Source organism: Pseudophryne corroboree, chromosome 10 (assembly GCF_028390025.1).
Source record: "Pseudophryne corroboree isolate aPseCor3 chromosome 10, aPseCor3.hap2, whole genome shotgun sequence".
Classification (NCBI taxonomy): domain Eukaryota; kingdom Metazoa; phylum Chordata; class Amphibia; order Anura; family Myobatrachidae; genus Pseudophryne; species Pseudophryne corroboree.
In genome coordinates, this window is record NC_086453.1 from 257664669 (window position 1) to 257687563 (window position 22895).

General features: G+C 44.8%; 1 protein-coding gene across 1 annotated transcript; it reads left to right on the forward strand.

Annotated features, from left to right (window-relative positions):
* The first annotated feature begins 2930 nt into the window (after positions 1-2930).
* LOC134966454 (indolethylamine N-methyltransferase-like) lies at positions 2931-21890 on the forward strand. Its single transcript, XM_063943207.1, has 3 exons — positions 2931-3132; positions 13564-13771; positions 21248-21890. The coding sequence occupies exons 1-3, from the start codon at positions 2979-2981 to the stop codon at positions 21684-21686; spliced, it is 801 nt and encodes a 266-aa protein (XP_063799277.1). The 5' UTR covers positions 2931-2978; the 3' UTR covers positions 21687-21890.
* Positions 21891-22895: the final 1005 nt, after the last annotated feature.

Sequence of the window (22895 nt, forward strand, 5' to 3'; positions counted from 1 at the left end):
CTGTACAGTCTATCTTTTCTTGCGATGCCGACCTGGTGGGACTGTGCATCGGGATAGAATCGGGATCGCAAGGTGACTTTCACCTTGCGATCTGCACTAACTTTTCTTGCGGTTTTGACTATATCTCACCGTGTGTACACACCCATAGTTTTTTTATTAAATGAAAGGGGCACGCAGGAGATGAGCCGATTTCAGGACATTGTCGGCATTCGGTAATAGCATGTAGGAGATTGCAACGCCTGCAAGAACAGTTAAAATTTCACTGCCACCAACTGAAGCAAGAGGTGGTAACAAGGTGGAATTCTACTCTTTATATGCTTCCACAGATGGTGAAAGCGCAACTAGCCATCCAAAGCTACACAAAAAACAATGACATTGGGAAAGGAGGGGGAATGTACCTTAGTCCCACATAGTGGAAAATACATTCCTTGTTGTGCAAGGTGCTGAAACCATTCAAAGTAGTCACCTGTGATGTGAGTTCAGACACTATCTTGAGTCAGGTGATTCCCCTACTTAGACTTTTGGAAAGGCAGCTCAAGAAAAATGTTGGAGGAGATAAAACAAAGTGATTCCACTAAGTATGTCGGATTTGTAGACCAAGTCCTTTTTTCGCTTTGCCAGGATCCAAGAGTTGTCAACATCGTGAAATCAGATCACTACATTGTAGCCACTGTGCTTGATCCTAGGTCTAAGTCTTATGTTGTTTCTTTCTTTCCAGCTGTCCCAGATCTTAAGTGATGCAAAGAACTCCTGGTAAGGAAATTGACAGCAACAAGTGGTACATGACACAAACACATCTCCTTCAGTTTCTCTGGCAAATGCTGCTGCCGCAAATAGAAAAAACAAGCTTTTCCATGAAACCCACTGGTGATTCAGAGGAGTCAACACAACATTTTGACATTTGGTTGTGTCTAAAAGAATTGCCCAAATTAGTGACAGCTACTGTGACTCCACCTGATACGGTCAACATCCAAACAATGGTGGAGGATTCTTTTAATGACAGCATACAAATAGCCATGTCACAGAGTACCTTTAACTACTAGAAGGGAAAAAAAGCCAATTTGGAGGCCCTTGTACAAACTTGCATTGCATTACTTAAGTTGCCTCCATTGTGTACTCAGAAAGAGTTTTCAGCACAGCCGGGAACCTTGTCAGAGATCAGCATAGGAGGCTACTTCCTCAACATGTGGAAAAGATGATGTTCATCAAAATTAAGTGCAAATACCATGAAGAAAACCTTTAAAAGCAACTACATCAAAGTACAGAGACTTCCGTAATGGTGGATTTTCCGGTGGGATTTAATTAATTTTTTAAGGATGCTGTAAACACTGATTAGGGTGAGAGCAGTGATGTAACTACAGAGGGCACAGGGGTGCAGCTGCTTTGGGACCCCCTTCACCCCCGCCTACAGGAAGAATTGCCGCAACTGATAGCAACCCCCCCACCGCTCCCTTTAGGCTGCAGACGCACAGATGGTGTAGCAAGGAGGGGCCCTACCTGACTGGCTCCGAGTCCCGACAACAGAGCAGAGCAGAGCAGTGCCATGATTCATGGGTATTTACTACAAAAAGTGCTAAATGAAATATTACAGTGTGCTACCCCAAAGCAGCCAAGCCCCACCAGTCCAGTGAGCACCGCACCACAAACTCATCCCCAAAACTAATAAAAGCTATGGCAGGCACAGCATATTTCCACATAAAGTCAATGCGGAATGTCAGGATTTCCCATGTGTAGAGCAGCAGCAGTTGCTTTTGCCTCAATCAGTTGTCAGCCAGAAGCTAGGCTAAGAAATTAGCAGCACCTGTAATCTGCCTTTAAGTACGTGTTCAGTGAACAAAGACATTGCTTCTGATGGTGACTAGCATCCAGAAGAGGGTGTGGGGATGTCAGGGCCGTTGAATCTGTACTGATATGATCCTGTACAACTGTGAACTTATGCTGATGTAATCCCGCACTGCTATGCACAAAAATTCGATATATAATAAATAGTCTCTTAGGACCACAAGGCACAGAAAAGTGTTTTCAAAGTAGCACTCAAATTGTTGCAAGCATCTTCCTGGTCAGATATTCCTGACTTCTTTAATGAGATGTAAAATACTGTATCAGATGTTTCCAGCTGGAAAGCAAAGCGTCTGGGTATAATGAATATTGTGGGTATTCATGTACAACCAGGGTTGGACTGGCCCACAAGGGCACAGGTGAAGACCCCCGGTGTGCCCCCACTGCCTGGAGGCCCTCCTCCTCCTCTAGAGATCAGGTTCCACATTGTGAATTTGAATTATACATTATATTGTACGTATGTTGCCTTATACTGTACAAGACTATGGTGTATTTTTTACAGTGCATTGCTGTTATTAATCTGGTACATTATTATGTATGCATTAACAGTATTTACTAGTATATATATTTATCAAGGAGCCCAGACCATGCACTCTCTAATGGTTAGCCAATCTTCTGTGGTTGCTGGCCACACCGCCTCTGGAGACTGGCCACACTGCCTAACCATTGGCCCTTACCACTGCATTCCCCCAGTGGGCCCTTGTTGCCGCAGTCCGACACTGTGTACAACAAAGAGCACAAAGCATAGAATGTACAGTATTCTGCAGCTTCCACAAAAGTGTCGTTTTTTATTTTAAATGATAGTATATGGAAACAGAAATAATGCAGCTCTTCCAAGTGTAATATCATAAATGTACCCGGCAAAAATCTGCATAGACTGATCTTGGAGCTATTAGTAGACAGTAGATAGTACATAATACTAGGAAATTAATGTGCAACAATTTATAGCCCAGTTTGCTAAATATTGTAACTAGTAAAACTGAAGTGCAATTGTAATGTGCTAAAATGTGTAGTAGTGAGATTACTTATTAACAGCTTTGCTGGGATCAGCCCATTTGATAGAACCACAAGAGGCAGCAATAAAAGGAACCAGCCACATCAAGCAGTCTCCTATCACTCGATAAGGGTATCAAGTAACAATGGCCTCTGAATTCACTGGCACTCAAGTCTACCAGGATAATTTTGACCCCGAGATTTATTTAGATACATATTATGGTGCTGTGTCTGGAGTCTTCATTAAAGATGGATACCTAAATTTCATTTTGAGAAAATTACACAAAGCTTTCACAACAGGTAACGTATTTCAGTTCTAATTTTACTAACCAAATGAATAAAAAATTACAAGAATTAATTCATTGTTCATTCCAACGCGAATGTTGACCCCTCTTGTGAAAGTGATATGGGTATGATTATATATACTTCAAATTATAGCTTTTGATTATAGCACATTTAATAAAATTATAAACCAAGTTTTATGTTGTTTGAAAACTAATTTATGAAGCAGTCTTCTGTTTGCTAGATTCATTTCAGTGATACTTTATGAAACACTCTTTCATAGGTTATCTACTACTGTATATACAGTACAGTATCATTTAGAGAATAAAGTGCTCAGCTATATATGTACCTTTCAGTATACCAAATACATGGCAAGCTGCTGTCAATGCTTATTCTCACCGGTTCAAATATGTATATGTCACAAAAGCGGATCCGGTCGAAATACCGATGCCAGAATCCCAACCCCACTGGGAATGGTGACATCAGCATCCGGAATAGGGTCACACACCCGGCATCGGAATCCCAACCGCCGGGATCCCAAACGTGCGAGTGACGGTATGTAGGACAGGTAAGCCACAGACGGGGGTTTGTTAGGTTTAGGCTGCGGAGGGGGGGGGGGTTTGAGGGTTAGGTTTAGGCACCCCCCAGTAGGGCTAGGCTACAGGAAGGGTTAGGCTGCGGGGGTTTGAGAGGTAGGTGTAGGAGGCAAAGGGTTGGCGTTAGGTTTCGGCACCCCCTAGTAGGGTTAGGATTAGGCAGTGGGAGGGAGAAGGTTGGGCTGCTGCAAAGGAAAAAGGAAGGGTTAGGGCTAGGGGGCCATTGGGGGAAGGTGAGTATGATTACCTTCCCCCTGTCTGGAGTCTCAATAGCAGGATGCCGTGGTCTGTATTCTGACTGCCGGCATCCCACCCACCGGCATTTCAATTCCAACCCCACAAAAGAGATATTTGTTCCTATTTTTACAAAAATCATTTAGGGTCCTCATTGTTTTGTGTGCAGCTGTTAATATATTATATATTATTATAATAATGTGTCCCTTACTGTAAAATATAAGCTATTCATAGTCACAATGCCAATACCAAGTAGCCTTCTGACCATCTTTTATACAGATCATGGAGGTGAAATCATATATCCATGTTAATATTACAGTAAAGAATGCATGATTTCATGTAGAGGTGGCCCAAGGCACAGGAGGTATTTGCTGCCGTGGGCCTCGTTCATCAGATTGGTTTCCAGGCTGATAGAGTGGAGCCATAGCACAGCCCAGCCGCTTCGTGCCTTTCCTGTCAGATGCATCTCCCTTTCGGCTCTCCTCTGCCTGGGTAATACAATGGTTAAGTTGGCAATGATGTAACAATTGTGCATTTCTGGAAGAAATCATGAGACTTTCACCACTTCATCTACACATATTTGCTAATTATTTTTTTGGTACGGCCCAAAGATTACGACAGCAATTTTCAAAATGGTGTCTGTTTTGTTAAAAATAGTGCACCAATATTTATTATTTATTAACAGTTTCTTATATAGCGCAGCACATCCCGTTCAGTAAGAATGGTATGACAAATAATAAACTAAATTGTTTGAGAAACACTTTTATTTTGCAGAAACCCATTTTTTAAACATATAACTATAACAATTTTAATACAAATTCTAATTGTATCTATTATAAGAGCTGTCGCAATGCAGCAAAATTAACAATTAATATCCCATGCCATCAGGCTTGTCATTACTATTATCAACACAGGTGTTTACTTCTAGTCTTTCAGTATCATTTTCACAGTTAGTATATTTACAAAGCATTGTACATTTTAGCCTTACCTTTTTACACTTACAGTGGCTGGTGCTGCAAGTTGTACAGGATAAACTGAGTAATTCTCTGCATACCAGGGATGACTGAGGGATGATGGTCCACATGGTCCCATTCTAGAAACACTTTGTTGACAAATATATCTGCATAGTCTTCAAATGTCATGGCACCTCCAGGAGGTATCATGTGTACTATGGCTGGGACATCACATATGGCACATGATGCTGAAGATTGGTCACTGAGGTAGAGAAATTTCTGAAACTGATCACATTTCTTAGTTTTTCTAAAGTACCCATAATCTGACAAAGACGGTGGAAATGTATGATTTTCATGGGTGAAGAATTTGTTAAAAACTTTGCTGTTGGCAACAAATGTAGAGTTCTGAGAAAATGCTGACATACTTTCTCATGGCTCTCATTGCCAATTGGGCTTTGTTTTGTACAAGAGTTTTGGGGGTCTATTCATAAGGCAGTGAAAGGTGTGGGGAAGTGAGCCTGTTGAGAAGTTGCCCATGGCAACCAATCAACTGGACAATTGTATAATATGCAAATTGTAAATTTTACTTCAATGCTGATTGGCTGCCACGGGCATCTTCTCCACTGGCTCACTTCTCTACACTTTTCACTTCTTTATGAATAGATCCCTTAGTCTTAAACAATTTCACTTGCTTGTGCTTGAGTACAGTATTCATTCATTTCATTTTCTCTTCAAGTCTGTGTTGAATTCCTTAAACTGCTGAATTCCAAAAGCTTTAGTTCCCTTAAATCATCAGTCCTAATAAGAACCAATATCATGTAGGCTACAGAGATCTTGCTGCTGCCTTGAAATGGATTTCCTAATTCTTGTAATGTGTTTATTAAAGCCTTGATAAGTCTAAAGATTGATGTTTGAGTGCTGGCTGAACATTCATGTTGTTGGTTTGAATGCATGCTACATTTTTTAAACTCTTCATCAAACTCCTGTATACTCTGGTTACTTTGGGCCCAGATACCATCCTTCATCTTAGTGCATCAGGGTTCTCTGTCAGTCTGATTGTGCCTCCATCTCCCGTTTCTCTTGTATTGCACTGCTCATGTGCCTGGTCTAATGTCAGTGCAGGAAACTTTTTCCCACTAATCTTAGCAGCAAACTTCCCTACTGTAAATTCCTGGAGAATTTCAGGATGTAAATGCAGTAGATTTTGCATACCTCGCAGATGCATTGGATGCCACTTGGCATACAGTAGTTATGGTGGTTGATTAAAAAAAAACAACCAAGGAACAAATCTTGTCAAAGACTTCACATACAGTTCGAATTTGAAACTTCTGATTGCTTTATTTCATAAGTAGAACAATGCACACATTGGCTTCATTGTCATAGCATAATTTGATTACTTTTTAAGCAGAAACATTTTTTAGCATTTCATTTACTTCTTTACACCATTATTTTAATGGTTTTTCCATGGTTAAAATGTCGTAACCTGAAAAATGTTGACATCTACAAAATGTCAATACAGGTCGAGTATCCCATATCCGGAATGCTCTGGACCAGGATGGGATTTTTCCAGATAACAGAATATCTGTTATCAGATAGGTCCCGGAGGTCCATGGCGGGTCCGACGCATTGGCCAGAGGGTCCAGCATGTTGGCGGTGGGGTCCAGTGATCGCGAGGGAATGGCTGCAAAGCCACTCTTCCACCTGTCTGTGATTGGCGGCGGACTCCAGTAACGTCATGACACCGGCCACATCATGACGTCACTACAGGTCCGTAATATTCCTGTTTTCTGAATATTTCTACTAGCAGATATTCGGATAACGGATACCCGACCTGTATATAACATGTCAACATAGTGGAAATGTTGACATTAGGATTAGGGCAAGGTGTCGACATTTATTATAATGACATACACTACATGTTGTCATTATGTAGTCAACCTTACGGTACGATGCCACCAGTGGTGGTTCCTACCTCTTCCAGTCCATGGGGCTGCCAGGGTTGCAGCTCAGGTCAGCACAGACCCGGACTCTAATCTTGCATTGCACATGCGCAGCAGCTGGGCTTGGGGAAGACATAAAGGGGTTAGGGAAGAAAGAATAAAATGTGCATGCGCAGCTGAAGTATAACTGCTTCTATGGGCTGCACAGTGTGCAGCCCATACGAGCACATTACAGCAAACGATCAGTAGCACAGTGTGGGCTTCCTGCTGGCAGCTCTGTGCTAATCACGTTCTGTACTGGCAGTCCCACAGGGGAAGGAGTTTACACCCCTGAGACAACTAGCCCTGTGTTAGATTAGCACGTAGGGCTTCCAATTGGAAACCACTACACTGCCAACACATGCAGGTCAGATCTATACAGGGAGACCGTCGCCTGCTCTACTAGCGATCGCAGTCCCGCAGCACCTACAGTAGGTAGAATCCGCTACTGGTCATAACGTATATGTATCCCATTTTTCAGTATGTGTGGATATTTACATTTATGTATACAGTAGTATCTGTCCCAGTGTCCCTATTGGTTAGTTTTGACCAGTTGGCCGATATTATATTTCTTACTGATGTTGTTTTATAGGGCCCTGTAAAAATCTAGGTCTACCTTTGTACACATGTTATATAGTTATAAAACAAAGCAATTTCCTTTCATAAATTCAATAATTCTCATATCCAGGTGTGCTCCACCTCCACTGGCAGGATTACATTCAATTATTGTGCACATTCAAAATAGTTTACGTGAAAGAAGTGGTCTCAAAGCACAGATGGTAATATTACTACTCACCAAATATATGGATATAATTCACAGGATACATTGCATGTTATTTAATGGGAATTACATCGATATTAGACATCACAATAGAGTTCTGTTACCATATAAACAGAAGTACTCTTATACAAATCACATACATCTGTGCATTGAGGGATGGACTGTCATATTGAAGTGTAACATATATTTCTGTGGGTCAGTGCTGAGCAACAGGTACAGCACACCATAGCTTTTATTGTTGTGTCACAAACCCAAGATAGATAGATAGATAGATAGATAGATAGATAGATAGATAGATAGATAGATAGATAAACAGATAGACAGACAGACCAGACAGAGACAGATAGATAGATAGATAGATAGATAGATAGATAGATAGATAGATAGATAGATAGATAGATGTAGGATGGTAGATAGATCACACTTGACTAGTCTCTCTGACTCAAATAAATAAAGGGAAATTAATTATTTATTCCTTTATTTATTTGTTTCATGTTTCGTTTCTCTATACACAGCTTGGCAGGCGGTGCTCACTCAGCAGCTGGAATACTGATAGACATTTAATTGATTTAAAGCGCTGGTGTGATAGCCCACTGGTATCTGGGTATGCAAGATCTGCAGTCACTGTGTATAGTACATCACCCTTACCTTGCCCCGGCTTGTCATGGGTTCAGGCACAGTTACCAGAGGGTCCCCTGAAGAATCAGGTCTTTAACTACAAGTGCATTGTGGGTGTGGACTACAGGTGTCGGTGCAGCGCATAAAGAATTGGGCGCCAGGCCATCTCAGAAAAACAGCATAAAGTTGATTTTAACATCAAACAGAGATATTGCAGGGATAACTTGTGAACACTCCTCCAGCACAAAGCATAAGTTACAGTGGATCCCATATCAGGGCACCTCCTCCAGCGCATCGCTTAGTCGCAGCGGCATATACATGGCAAACAGCATTACGTACCAGGGCATTCTGTGACCAGTAGTGCTACACATCAGGTGACCGTCTCTCTCTCTCTTACTTAGCGAGGATTCTTTTCCTTGGGGGGCGCTTACTCACGCCGCGTGGCTTTCCGACCACTTCACCCAGATACCTCTCGAGATACTTTTCCATGGGGGCGCTTACTCACGCCGCGTGGTTTCCGACCACTTCACCCAGATACCTCTTGAGACTCACACCATTAGCACACTTTTCTCCTGGCATCACCCTTTCACTGGATTCTGCATACTGCTGCTCTCACACTGCGATGTCTCCCTCTGTCATCAAGTGCTTTGCTGTGGCTGGCATCACTCCCCACCTAAACATGTGGGGAGCCCTCACTGGGGCTACATTTTTCTGGCTAAATCCACCTCACTGTCTGCTCACTCTCCTCACTGACTGTCCTCCCCTCACTGACTGTCCTCCCTCTAGGCTGCTGCAGGACAACCTTTTTATAACCCTGCATTCCCAGGTACACATTCTATCTGGGATTTCCCGCTCTGTGTTTCCCGCTCTCAGTTTCCCGCTCTGAGTCTGCAAATGAGTGAGTCATGCCCTTTGCATTTTGCAGACTAATCTGTATAGCTATGAGCTGTGCCGTTAACTCCTTCTGTGCTGCAAGCCGTAGGCTGCTGGCACAGTGCTATGCAACTCCAGCAAACATTTTACTTTTATTAAAGTCATGCTGGCACCTGTAGTGCCACAGTTGATTTGGGCTGCAGTTTCAGGGTATCACACTGGTACTTAACAATCTGTTACCTAGGTCTCAGTTTGCTTACTTTTGTTATAATTATAGTCTCTCTGACTGTCTGAGAGGCTCCAAGATCCAGCCCACTTCACCAGTAAAGTGGCTGGGTCAGAGCAGCGATGTTATCATTCACTAAGAATTTCACCATGAGGCCTCACTTCTACTGGACAGTGCCACAAATTGCAGCATTTTGGTTTAATAGGATGGGGAAGTGTTGACATCAATTGCATCCCCTCACAGCTTCCCCTTACACCTTCGCTTCAGCATCACCCAAAGAGGTGATAATCGAAATAGGTAAGCACTGTAATCACTTCTCAATTGCAGTAGTTTGTTAATGATTCAAAGGAAGGTCAGTGTTGAATAGTTTTAAATAATACAGAAGGTAAGCAGTACTGTACACATATTAGGCGTATGAAGGAAAGTTATTTCTCTACAACATATCTTCATCTTGGAAAGTACTTTATTATCCAGGGAGCTCAACAGTATATCCCTCTTATGGTTATGACCTTCTTTATCTATGGTGGCCACCAGCATAACCTTGCATTCAGAGTGATACTTTGTATTAAAGGCTATCTTCCATTTGTCCCTTTCCTGCTGCCTGCCAATCTGCGTTGAGAGGCTCCAAGATCCAGCCCACTTCACCAGTAAAGTGGCTGGGTCAGAGCAGCGATGTTATCATTCACTAAGAATTTCACCATGAGGCCTCACTTCTACTGGACAGTGCCACAAATTGCAGCATTTTGGTTTAATAGGATGGGGAAGTGTTGACATCAATTGCATCCCCTCACAGCTTCCCCTTACACCTTCGCTTCAGCATCACCCAAAGAGGTGATAATCGAAATAGGTAAGCACTGTAATCACTTCTCTATTGCAGTAGCTTGTTAATGATTCAAAGGAAGGTCAGTGTTGAATAGTTTAAAAAATACAGAAGGTAAGCAGTACTGTACATATATTAGGCGTATGAAGGAAAGTTATTTCTCTACAACATATCTTCATCTTGGAAAGTACTTTATTATCCAGGGAGCTCAACAGTATATCCCTCTTATGGATATGACCTTCTTTATCTATGGTGGCCACCAGCATGACCTTGCATTCAGAGTGATACTTTGTATTAAAGGCTATCTTCCATTTGTCCCTTTCCTGCTGCCTGCCAATCTGCGTTGTATGGTGGTGAACAGTGATTTATTATTCCATATGGTCTCTGCTGCAAGAGTCCAGATTCAATGGCACGTTGCTCAATCCATGCCAAACTGCATTGACAGTGTACAAGAACAGCTTTTTAATGGTTCTTGATCCTTCCAGAAGAGACGCTTGGCTTGAATAACTATCACACATACTGTACACCACATCAAGCTAAGTCTTAGTCCAGAGAAGACAGGTTGTGAGGACAATAGTACTGGTTGCTGCTTTGAGAGAATAACTTTCTTGGGTAGCTATAGTATCATTGGGGGAATTCAATGAAAAGTGATCTTGAATAGCACTGGGACTGAGTGCCTGGAACTATTTAACTAGCCACACCGAGCTCGACATTTAAGTCGAGATGCAGGTTACTGGGCCTAAAGAAAGTAATTTACTCACGGTAAGCAGAATTCTCTGACTTAAGTGCGGTAAGCCTGCAACTGACATTGAGGCACTAGTTTTGGCAGGCTCGTACCTCAAGAGAGTAGAGCAGAAATCCTCTAGTCGCAAGTTTACAGCAAGGCTAATTAAATAACTCCGGCACTCATTCCCGGTGCATTTAATGGAATTCCCCACATTTACGCAACACAATCAAGCAAGCAACAAAATCCAGAGCGGACAGGCCTTGATGAACAAAGCTGAATTTGCTGTGTTAGACAGAATCATTTGGGACAAGGCAAAAGTTAATGAGTTAGAGAAAGTAGAATTGTGGGGCATGACTCATTAGCAGGCAAGCAAATCAAGGATGTCTGTCTCACCAGCATAGAAATTAAATTCCAACAATGCTTCTGCAAAGATTTCTTGGAGTAAAGGATTTATAAAGACAGCAATCCAGGTTGAGGTAATTTATCCTTAATTGACTTGGTTTTAGCAAAGTGCTGATTACACTAAGTAGAAAGGTATCCAGTCGACAGTACTATGGTCGACAGTCCATAGGTTGACCACTATTGGTCAACATGCATTAGGTTGACGTGGCAATATTTGACACAGGAAAAGGTTGAGACAAGTTTTTATAATTTTCTTTCATACTGTACCATCCACGTGGACTACGATTGGAAATAGTCAAATTTTGTCGAGCGCATCGGTAGCAGAGCGAGGCACCTTGGTCACAGCAAGGCGAGCAATGCAAGCCATGCAAAGGGACGCAATGCACTAATTGGGGTTCCCGGTTCTTTTACGTAGAAAATGACACCCCCCCTCCCAAAAAACAAACCTCGTGTCGGCCTTTTCTTGTGTTGACCTTTTCCACTTTGAACTTTTTACCATATCGACCCCCTTTCCCATGTCGACCTTGGGCATTTCGACCTTTTGGGGTCAACCTAGACACTACCGACCTTTACAGGTCAACACATTGATCCATAACCAAGTAGAAAAGGATGTTTACTGTCAATATCACTAGTGCATTGCCACCTGTCTTCTGTAGCTGTTGTGACTGATCCTCACAATATGATAGATACTGTAGAACAGAAACTGTCTCTATGCCAGGCATTCCAATATATTGCTGAGAGTGGTGCTTGACCTAGTGGAGAATACGTGGAAAAGCTACAAACAACAGTTTATTGTAGCCAGTGCAAGTGACATTTATGTGGAGGAAAGGACTGAGCGACTTTGGGCCCTCAGTTTCTGTGGTAAGGCTCCATTTCATTGACCCTACACTGCGAAAGTCACTGGAGTACATGGAGACAAACAGGAAATAAACCATGCATAGGTTAATTATAAAGGGTTGGTCAGGAATGTGGCCGGTATGGAACACCGACCAAAATATAATCCTGGAAAACAATCTTGAGTAAGGGAAACATGACGTCAGTTGTGGTATCTATCATCAGGAGTTAATCACCCCACAGAATTAAGCCATTACTTCCTCAACTATGCACGGTTTTAAGTAGCCATCATGTGTGGATAGAGCATCATGATTTCTTAGCCAATTCATTAGCCCTAGAGATCTGGGCCGGTTCTACACCTTGTGGCCCCCCCGCATCAAAACAGTTCATGAAAAATAGGGGCATGGCTTCATAGGGGAGGGTCGTGGCCACAGTTATGCCCCCATTAGCTGTGCCCCCAGATTTGCCCAAAGTAGGTGTGCCCCCCAGTTGATTTTCCCCCAGGAGATTTGCCCCCTGTAGCTGTGCCCCCAGTAGTTGTGCCCCCTGTACTTGTGCCCCCTATAGATTTGCTCCCAGTAGCTGTGCCCCCAGTAGTTGTGCCCCCAGCGGCTGTGCCCCCAGTTAATTTGCCCCAGTAGATGTTCCCCCTGTAGCAGTGCCCCCTGTAGTTGTGCCCCTAGTAGTTGTGCCCCCTGTAGCTGTGCCCCTTGTAGCAGTGCTCCCTGTAGTAGTGCCCCCAGTAGCTGTGCCCCCAGTTGATTTGCTCCCTGTAGCAGTGCCCCCAGTATGTGCCCCCTGTAGTTGTGCCTCCTGTAGATCTGCCCCCAGTAACTGTGCCCCTTGTAGCTGTGCCCCCTGTATGTGCCCCCAGTAGTAGCGCCACTTTGAAACCCTAAAAAAAACAATACTATACTTACCAGCCTCGCTCCTGCTTCCGGACCGCTGCTGCTGCTGCCGCTGCTGCTGCTGACTCCAGGCGCCGGCTCCTCTCTATGGGCGAGACGTCATGACGTCTCTCCCATAGCAGTGCTGCACTGACACTAGGGGTCAATTTTGACCTCTAGCGTCAGTCAGCGATGCCGGGGAGTGGGGAGGGAGGATCAGTAGTGGCTATTGCCACGGCGGCGGCACCCTCAGGCAAAAAGCCTGCTTGCCCGTGGCAAGAGCCGCTACTGCTAGAGATACAATGTCCCCTATTGTTGATTGAAGTAATGTTATTTTCTAATTAGTACAAATGCCAAGACCATAAATAAGTTGTTTATGCACAATAACTTTCTGCACATTTCAGCATAATAGCAACATTCTGCATAAAAATAACCTTTCTTCACATGTCAAATCAGTTAAATAGAATTTTACTTTTGTACTGTATTAATGTCTATTTTTTTTTTTTTTATATCATAAAGGTGGTGTAAGAGGGACCTCATTGATTGATATTGGCCCTGGTCCTGCCATTTACCAGGAATTGTCAGCCTGTGAAGCTTTCAAGGAGATAACTGCAGCAGATTTTACTGACCGAAACAGAGATTACTTGGAGAGGTGGAGGAAGAATGAGGCTGGCATGTTTGACTGGACACCGGCTTTAAAATTTGTCTGTGACTTGGAAGATCGTAGGTATGCATTTCAGTTAATATTATGGAGCTCAATGAAAATTGGATGCACCACAAATCATTTGCATATGATACACAACTTTGAACTTTAAAGAAATATGCCTGCACATATTGAACATGATACCAGCTGCATGGCAGTATTAATGCCATATATGTATGCAAAATACATGTAGAAAGACTTTTGCTATCGGCGCTACCAATATTATGCTGCAAATCTATGTGTATCTAGCAAATAAAAGCATGGGGAATTTGTCTATATTTTGATGAAAACAATTCTCTGCAAAATCCTTCACTAGCATATAGTATGCCTAATACAACAGTAAATTGCAGTTAACATCTCACATCTCAAGTACAAAGGGTGATCTATACAGGGGCTAGCTTGTAAGCCACACCCAACTAAGGGCCTAATTCAGACCTGATTGGTGCTGTGCGTTTTCGCACTGCAGCCGATCAGGTCTGAACTGCACATGCGCCGGCACCACAGTGCACCGGCGCATGCCAGATAGCCGACGGCTGTCTCAGCCCTGCGATCGCCTCTGCCTGATTGACAGACAGAGGCGGTCACTAGGCAGGAGGGGGCAGGCCAGCGGCATTTGACCACCGTTTACAGGGCACGGTCCGGTGCGGGGGGTAGCTGCGCTGGTAGGGAGCTACTCTTGAAGTACAAAAGCATCGCCGCTGTGTGATGCTTTTCTACTTGTACCGGGGGGAGGGGGGGGGTGTCGGGCCTGACATGCGGGGCGGACTAGCCCTGTGCTGGGCGGGCCCCCCCGTATGTCTGTGTGACTGATCGTAGATGTGCTAAATTTAGCACATCTACGATCAGGGCTGAATTAGGCCCTAAGGACCTTAAACAGTAAGGATTGTAAAATTTGCAATGCACAATCTGGCCGATTATGGATTGACTGCACATGTGCAGAGTTCGCATTCTGTACGCGTGAGCAAAAATAGTAACAAAAATTGCGTACAGATCGTGATCGCAATGCAGCCGCTGTTTGACTGACAGGAAACCTGCCGTTTTCTGGGTGTGTCTGAAAAAACGCAGACGTGGCCAGGCATTTTTAAGGAGGGCCTTTGACGTCAGCGATGAGCACTTCCAGCCTTTTGTGTCACAAGAATTGTGGATGACCTTGCCTGGTGCAGATAGGAAAAATCTTTGATGTTCGGTAACTGCGTATGGTTTTGCGATCAGCCCGCATATTGCGATGCAGTCGCAATTTCTGCAATAGGCGTTTTTTCTCTATTTCTTGGCGGCAACTATTTGATCGCAGCAACTGCTTTTTAGCAGAAACTGCAATCCTTACTGAATAAGGTCCTAAGTGGGGGTAATTCTGAGTTGATCGCAGCAGCAAGTTTGTTAGCAATTGGGCAAAACCATGTGCACTGCAGGGGGGCAGATATAACATTTGCAGAGAGAGTTAGATTTGGGTGGGTTATTTTGTTTCTGTGCAGGGTATAATACTGGCTGCTTTATTTTTACACTGCAATTTAGATTTCAGTTTGAACACACCCCACCCAAATCTAACTCTCTCTGCACATGTTATATCTGTCCCCCCTGCAATGCACATGGTTTTGCCCAACTGCTAACAAAATTGCCTGCTGCGATCAACTTGGAATTACCCCCCATGTGCACTGCAGGTGGGGCAGATATAACGTGCATGTGTATTAAGGGCCTAATTCAGACCTGATCGCAGCAGCAAATTTGTACTCTACTGGGCAAAACCATGGGGGTAATTCTGAGTCGATCGCAGCAGGAACTTTGTTAGCAGTTGGGCAAAACCATGTGCACTGCAGGGGAGGCAGCTATAACATGTGCAGAGAGAGTTAGATTTGGGTGGGGTGAGTTCAATCTGCAATCTAAATTGCAGTGTAAAAATAAAGCAGCCAGTATTTACCCTGCACAGAAACAAAATAACCCACCCAAATCTAACTCTCTCAGCAAATGTTATATCTCCCCTCCTGCAGTGCACATGGTTTTGCCCAACTGCTAAAAAATTTCCTGCTGCGATCAACTTGGAATTACCCCCCATGTGCACTGCAGGTGGGGCAGATATAACGTGCAGAGAGATTTAGATTTGTGTGGTTTTGCCCATTAGAGAACAAATTTGCTGCTGTGATCAGGTCTGAATTAGGCCCTAAATGCATACTCATACACTTGTATATAGCTTTGTACATGCCACCTACTTGAGTTCCCTCAATCCTGGAAGTGGATAAGAATGCCATCTGAGCCGCAGTGCGCACATGCAGTGAGTGAAATGTTATAGTGGTCACAACAAGGAATTAGCTGCAAAGTGAATGACAGGAAGACAGCATTTGGTGATGGGAATGGGGAGTGGTCGGATAAATACAGGTGTGTTACGGCTGTTCAGACTCCATTTTGTGGGCGTGCATAAATTAGCAGTTGTGATCTTACTAGCTACTGGAGAGCCCTTTGCGTTCCGGGAGAATAGCTCAGCCTGTGCGTCTACAGAGGCACTTAGACCCTGCGACATGACCTAATTGGCGACAATGGCACTGATGTTTCAGCAATTATATGCCATCCAGGGGCATCGGAATGGGGGGGGGGGGGGGGCAAGGGGGCAGCTCGCCAGCCACAAAGATGAGAGAGGCGCCTATCGATTGCACCAGAGGAGCGGCAGATGGTCAGGTCACGTGAAATACCGCTGCCACACTTCCTGCTTCCTCATCCTCACTGGTCCCGCACACCTCCATTGTGCCACCTCCTCCCCCACACAGTGGCTCTGAATTGCAGCGGCTCCTCCGACGCTCACATTCCACAGTAGCAGTAGTGACAGTACTAGCCCAGGGTCGGGTCCTCATCAGGCGAGGCTGTCCTAGCCGATGCCTGTACTGTCCCTGTTCTGAGCTCCGGGTCTCCTGCAAGCCACCTGCAGACAGTTAGGAGGGGATCACACTCAGTTGGAGCTCCTCTCGTCCACGCTGGATCTTCTGCGCCACCTCCTCAGCAGGATCACCTCCAGCACCAGGGTCCTGATCGTCAGGCACCGCTGCAGGCAGCCCTCACTCGAGCACAGGGGTCCTCCCAGCTCTCCTCCTCACAGCAGTCCCTCAGTCAAGGCATTATGGGGAAAGGTCCTCCCGGCGAAGGGGATCTAGGCCTAGATGAAGGGGATCTAGGCGCTAGTGACAGGTGACCCCAGCCAGCAATCAGCTAGGGGTTATTTTCCCTGGCTACTAGTGCTGCTGGCTGCAGAGGAGAGTCTGAGGCTGTGCAGACTGAGAGGCACCAGGGAGAAAGGGTGTGGGGGTCACTGCAGCCCTACTATAGAATCCTATGGGGCTGCACCAGGCTTGCCGACTTTCTGGCTGGCTGGCAGGCTCATGCGGGATGGGGTAGCTGGGTCGGCATTAGAGGGTGCATGGTCTCATTGGAGGTGGACAGTTCGGGGGCATGGATGCCCGATCGCATCATCATGGCTCCACCCCTGCTATTCAGTGCCCTGATTAGCGCCATTGAATAGCAGAGGTAGGACTACAATGACGTGATTTAGCACGGATTGCGTCATCTGCCTCCCCGGACCACCCACTGTGAAGGATAGGGGTGAGACTGGGTCTGGGAGTTTAACATGAATGCAGCAAAGCTGCAGTGCTGTAGACTAGTCAGGTAGTTCCCCCCCCCCCCCCCTCCCCCTTCTCCCTATGCCACTGTCCCTCTCCTCTCTCTCCCTGACACTGTCTCTCTGTCCCCTCCCTACACTCTCTCTCTTTGATATCATCTCCCCCACTCTCTCCCTCACTTTCTTCCTGACACTGTCCCTCTCTCCCCGGCAGTCTTTCTCTCTCTCTCTCTCTCTCTCTCTCTCTCTCACAATGTCTCTCCCTCTCTCCCTGATGCTGTGTCTAGCTCTCTCTCTCTCTTTGACACTGTCTCTTCCTCTCACTCCCTGAACCTATCTCTCCCTCTCTCTCTCTCTCTCTCTCTCTCTCTCTCTCTCTCTCTCTCTCCCTGACAGTCTCCCTCTCTCCCTGAGTCTGTCACTCTCTCTGACACTGTCTCTCCCTCTCTCCTCCTGACACTATCTCTCCCTCTCTGCCCCTGACGCTATCTCTCCCTCTCTCCCCCTGACATTCTCTCTCTCTCTCTTTTTCCCTGACACTTTCTTTCTCCCTTAAGGAGGGTACACACTAGGCGATTTTAGCCTAAAAAAATAAACAATAATGACATAAATGTCGGTATTGTTTATTTTAAGGCTTATATCGTCCAGTGTGTATGAGGGCAATTTTGGTGACCGATGAACGATGCGCGCTCCCGCATGCTGTTCAGCGATCACCAATATTGAGCTGACATGTAGCTTAACCCATCAATGTCGGACTGAGCCGCATGTTCAGGAATGCCGGCGGTGATGTTACTGATTGTTATCGTTGAACGATAACGATCAGTGCGTACACTTTATATCATTGAACACTATATAGTCAATGCCGGCATTTCCCTGTCACCTTGTGTATATATAGTACCCGCCTTTACACCCTCTCTCTTTCGCTCCTATCTTTTGTTATTCCCTCTTTTGCCATGAAACCCTCTCTCTCTCCCTGACCTCTCTCTCTGGCCCTCATTCCGAGTCGTTCGCTCGGTATTTTTCATCGCATCGCAGTGAAATTCCGCTTAGTGCGCATGCGCAATATTCGCACTGCGACTGCGCCAAGTAACTTTACTATGAAGAAAGTATTTTTACTCACGGCTTTCTCATCGCTCCGGCGAACGTAATGTGATTGACAGGAAATGGGTGTTACTGGGCGGAAACACGGCGTTTTATGGGCGTGTGGCTGAAAACGCTACCGTTTCCGGAAAAAACGCAGGAGTGGCCGGAGAAACGGGGGAGTGGTTGGGCGAACGCTGGGTGTGTTTGTGACGTCAAACCAGGAACGACAAGCACTGAACCGATCGCACAGGCAGAGTAAGTCTGGAGCTACTCTAAAACTGCTAAGTAGTTTGTGATCGCAATATTGCGAATACATCGGTCGCAATTTTAAGATGCTAAGATACACTCCCAGTAGGCGGCGGCTTAGCGTGTGTAACTCTGCTAAATTCGCCTTGCGACCGATCAACTCGGAATGAGGGCCTCTCTTTCTCGCACTCCTCTCTATTTCTCTTTACCCCTGATACCCACTTTGTCTTTCTCACTCTCTCCTTCTCCCCTAACGGGCATTGAAGTGGCAACAGTGGGGGGCAGGGGAGGCCCTGTTAAGATTTTTCTATAGGAACCACAAAGTTCTAGTTACGCCCTGCCTTACACCATCCTGCATCACCCGCCTTGTAACTGCCTATCCTCTCCTCCTGCCACCTACCTCCCCCCTTCCCCCCAAGGCCACCAAATTTTTGTTGGACTACTGCCTACATGTGAATGATGGCCTGGGAACCCACCAGAGACCCTGCAGAACCGCTGCCCGGCCGGAGAGACAATGCAACCTCCTCCTGGAGACTTCCTGGTAACTGCTCTCCTGGGCACACATTCTGCTGATGATGATATACCGCTTTCTCTCTCAAGGTCTCTCTCTCTCAATGTCTCTCTCTCTCTCTATGTATCGTTCTCTCTCTCTCCATATATCTCTCTCTCTCCATGTGTCTCTATCTCCATGTGTCTCTCTCCAGGTCTTTCTCTCTCTCTCCATGTCTCTCTCTCTCTCTCGCCATGTTTCTCTCGATTTTTGTTATGAGGTATAACACAGAGGGGGCGACATTTAGATATTTAGGGGTGCCAAACTGAAATTATATCTTGGCGCCCCCAACCTAAAAACGTTCTGACACCACTGATGCCATTAGCCAGAAATTATGTGAAAGCTATGGACGTTCCAATGCTCAGGTTAGCTTCTGCCCATATTAGCATATAGGGCCTAATTCAGACCTGATCGCTGCTGTGCGTTATCGTAAAGCAGCCGATCAGGTCTGAACTGCGGATGCCAGACAGCCGATGGCCATCTCAGCCCAGCAATCACCTCTGCCTGATTGACAGGCAGAGGCGGTCCCTGGGAGGGAGGGGGAAGGCCGACTGCATTTGGTGCCATTTTGGGGGTGCGGTCCGGGCAACGCAGGCATGCCCAGACCATGCGGGGGGGGGGGGAGGGTGTTCCACCACGGCTGCGTGACATCACAACACCCGGGCAGCAATAGGTAGCTCCCTGCCAGCGCGCAGGTAGGGAGCTACCAGTCAAGTTCAAAAGCATCGCTGCTGTGCAATGCTTTCGTACTTGTGCTGGGGGGGGTGTAAGGCCAGACATGCGGGGTGGACTGGCCCTGTGCTGGGCATCCCCCCGAATGTCTGGATAACTGATCATAACAATCAGGTCTAAATTAGGCCCATAATTGCAATTGCATTCATCAAAGCTAGCAACAGCAGCAGCAAGAACAACCGCATCTGAATGAGCCTCATGATCACAAAAATAGCTGCAGTATTTAGAGGCTTACTGCATGACTGGCTCGTAGTATATTGATCCCTCCAGCTGATAGTACTTAAATCTTTAGTCTTGCATCTACTGTGTATTGGTGCTGATTCTGAGTTGGCCGCTTATGCGGCCACAGTGCAGTTTACCGATGCACCCACATCAAAGCTGTGCAGGCACACACATTGCGGTCGCATCCCTATGAATGCGACTGCAATGTTATTGACAGTGACGGGAGCTCACAGGGTGCGACCGTTTTCAGGGGGGGCTGCGTGGCGTCACACGCAGCAGCTCCAATAAAAAAATGGCGGCTGACAGCGCAACCGGCATGCGCTGCCAGGGGTCAACCTTAGTTCCGATGCATCTGCAATCTAATTGCCGTCGCATTGGGAGGCAGCCTCACACATGCTGGATGGCCTTGCCCTGTGCTGGGTGGCTCCTAGCATGTAAGGAGATGAGAGCAGATCTGGCTGTGTATACAGCAATCTCCGTCCATCTCTGAATGAGCTCCATTATACGAAGCCTAGCACATAAATTCACATTACTAGACTGGCATTTCCACTTGGACTGCTACAGGGAAAATTATTGTTTTTTCGTTTTTTTTAAAGGGTGCAACAAGAGACTATGGGGTGTTTTCAATTCAATTCGGATTTCCCAACTTGTTGGAAAAATAGAAGTTTAAGGTCGAATCCAGATTCGACCTAATCAATCATTCTCAAGTCAGAAAATCCGACTTGTCGGAAAGCACGTCGGATTTGGTCACGAATTGAATACTGAAATACTGAATACTGAAATGTCGGATCCTTTCCGTTGGAAAGGATCCGACATCAATTGAATATACCCCTTGGAGGTGTTTGTATTTAATTTCAATTTTATATTGAAAATATCACATTTATAATTGTTGAGAAAATACATTCTTCTTTGTGTATATGACACATCACTATTATATTGTGTACAAAAAGAGTAAGTGTGACCTAAGAGTTTTCTATTACCTTATTACTATTTGTATTCTTGTTTTTGAGTTTATCTTTAAATACTGTATGTCTTAATTGAAACCAATATATTTTTCTTCTTTAACTAGTGGGAAGCTAGCTGAGAAGGAAGAAAAACTGAGGAAGACACTGAAAAGAGTGATACCATGCGATGTGACCAAGAGTAACCCTCTTCATCCACTTGTCCTACCTAAAGCTGATTGTGTTCTGACCGTGGGATGCTTGGAATGTGCCTGTAAAGATGAGGATGCTTATGGAAATGTCATAAAAAATCTCTCATCCCTGCTAAAAATAGGAGGCCACCTGATCATCGGTAGTATATTAGGAAGCACTGTATTCAAATGCGGCACTAAGCAATTCTCCCTCATTAACCTCAGTGAGAAATTTCTTAGGAAAGTCATAACAGATACTGGGTTTGTCATTGAAGACCTAGAAGTTCTCCCGAGAGAATTTGATAAACCTATGTTTGAAATTTGCAATCATACCTCCGGTATTTTTATCCTAGCACGCAAAGTCAAAGATGTGTAACACAGAGAGTTCAATAATATCCATAGACAAGCAACTAATTACCTGAAATGATGGTGCATTGTTTTCTTGATGCCAGAAGGTAGCAGTAATTGCTTATAATATAAAAAGATAAATGTTATTCAGAACTTGAAATCTTTTTTGTGTTCTTTGAATCATGAATTTGATGTTTAGATTTGGAGCTGCAAATAAATAATTTCTCTTAAAGCTGACATACGTTTTATTATTAATGGTCATTATAATATGTTAAGTATGACTTTGTCATACAGAAGTTTCCACTTTTGTTGATATGAAGAGGCCACATCGATCCACTAATCCAGTTATATAATATGTGGAAAGTACTGTTATAATATGTGGAATATGTGGAAAGTACTGTTTCTGCATGTGTAACAGGCCTATTCAGCTTGATGAAGAGAACACATAGGACCCTATTCCATAGTTGCCTACCATCCATCATTCTGCAGGAGACTCCCTGAAATAGAAGCAATTTCCCTCACTCCCTGAATAGTCCAGCAATCTCCCTGATTACACCTTACCCCCATTATGCAGCTAGTACATTTCTTTGGGGTAAAAAATAAATCAGATATATATACATTAAAATTGGATCATCAGCACCATTTCCCTGCATTGGTTATAAGGCACAATTATCCCTATGGCTACATGCATTTTAAATAAGGTTTCTCGTGGCCACTTACAGTATATGGAACCTCTTGTAAATCACAATATACAAACAAATCCTGCAACAAATCAGTGTCTTTTCTTGAACAAATTGATCTTAACTAACTTTGGGGCTTATTTACATTTGGATTTAAGTAATTTTCATGACACGCCTCTCAGATGTAGCAGTACACGTCCACACTTATAGGTGTTACTTTCATAATCTCCCTGAAATGCTTTTTCAAAAGTAGGAAAGTATGCCCTATTCACGTCGGATCGCAAAATTTGAGACTCGCAATCCGACTGAGTATCGAATGACTGTGCATGCGCAGCGTTTGCATTGCATGTGCACACCTGCAGTTAGAGAGTATTTCTGCGAATGCATTGTGCTTCAACACGATAGTATTTCTGCAGCGGGGTACACTGGGATTCCACAGGGATAACATCGGGGTGTAGAGTTGGATCTTGAGCTGAGGCACCAACATGCTAAAAGCTTTGACTGTTCCCAGGATGCTTAGCACTGCCTCCTCTATAACCTCGCCTCCATGCACAGGA

What these genes read in the sequence shown, in the direction of transcription:
- LOC134966454 (XM_063943207.1), top strand. Translation starts at nt 2,979, where the DNA reads ATGGCCTCTGAATTCACTGGCACTCAAGTCTACCAGGATAATTTTGAC. An exon ending in ACACAAAGCTTTCACAACAG is followed by an intron (nt 3,133 to 13,563) that starts GTAACGTATTTC and finishes TATATCATAAAG; the next exon opens with GTGGTGTAAGAGGGACCTCA. An exon ending in TGTGACTTGGAAGATCGTAG is followed by an intron (nt 13,772 to 21,247) that starts GTATGCATTTCA and finishes TTCTTTAACTAG; the next exon opens with TGGGAAGCTAGCTGAGAAGG.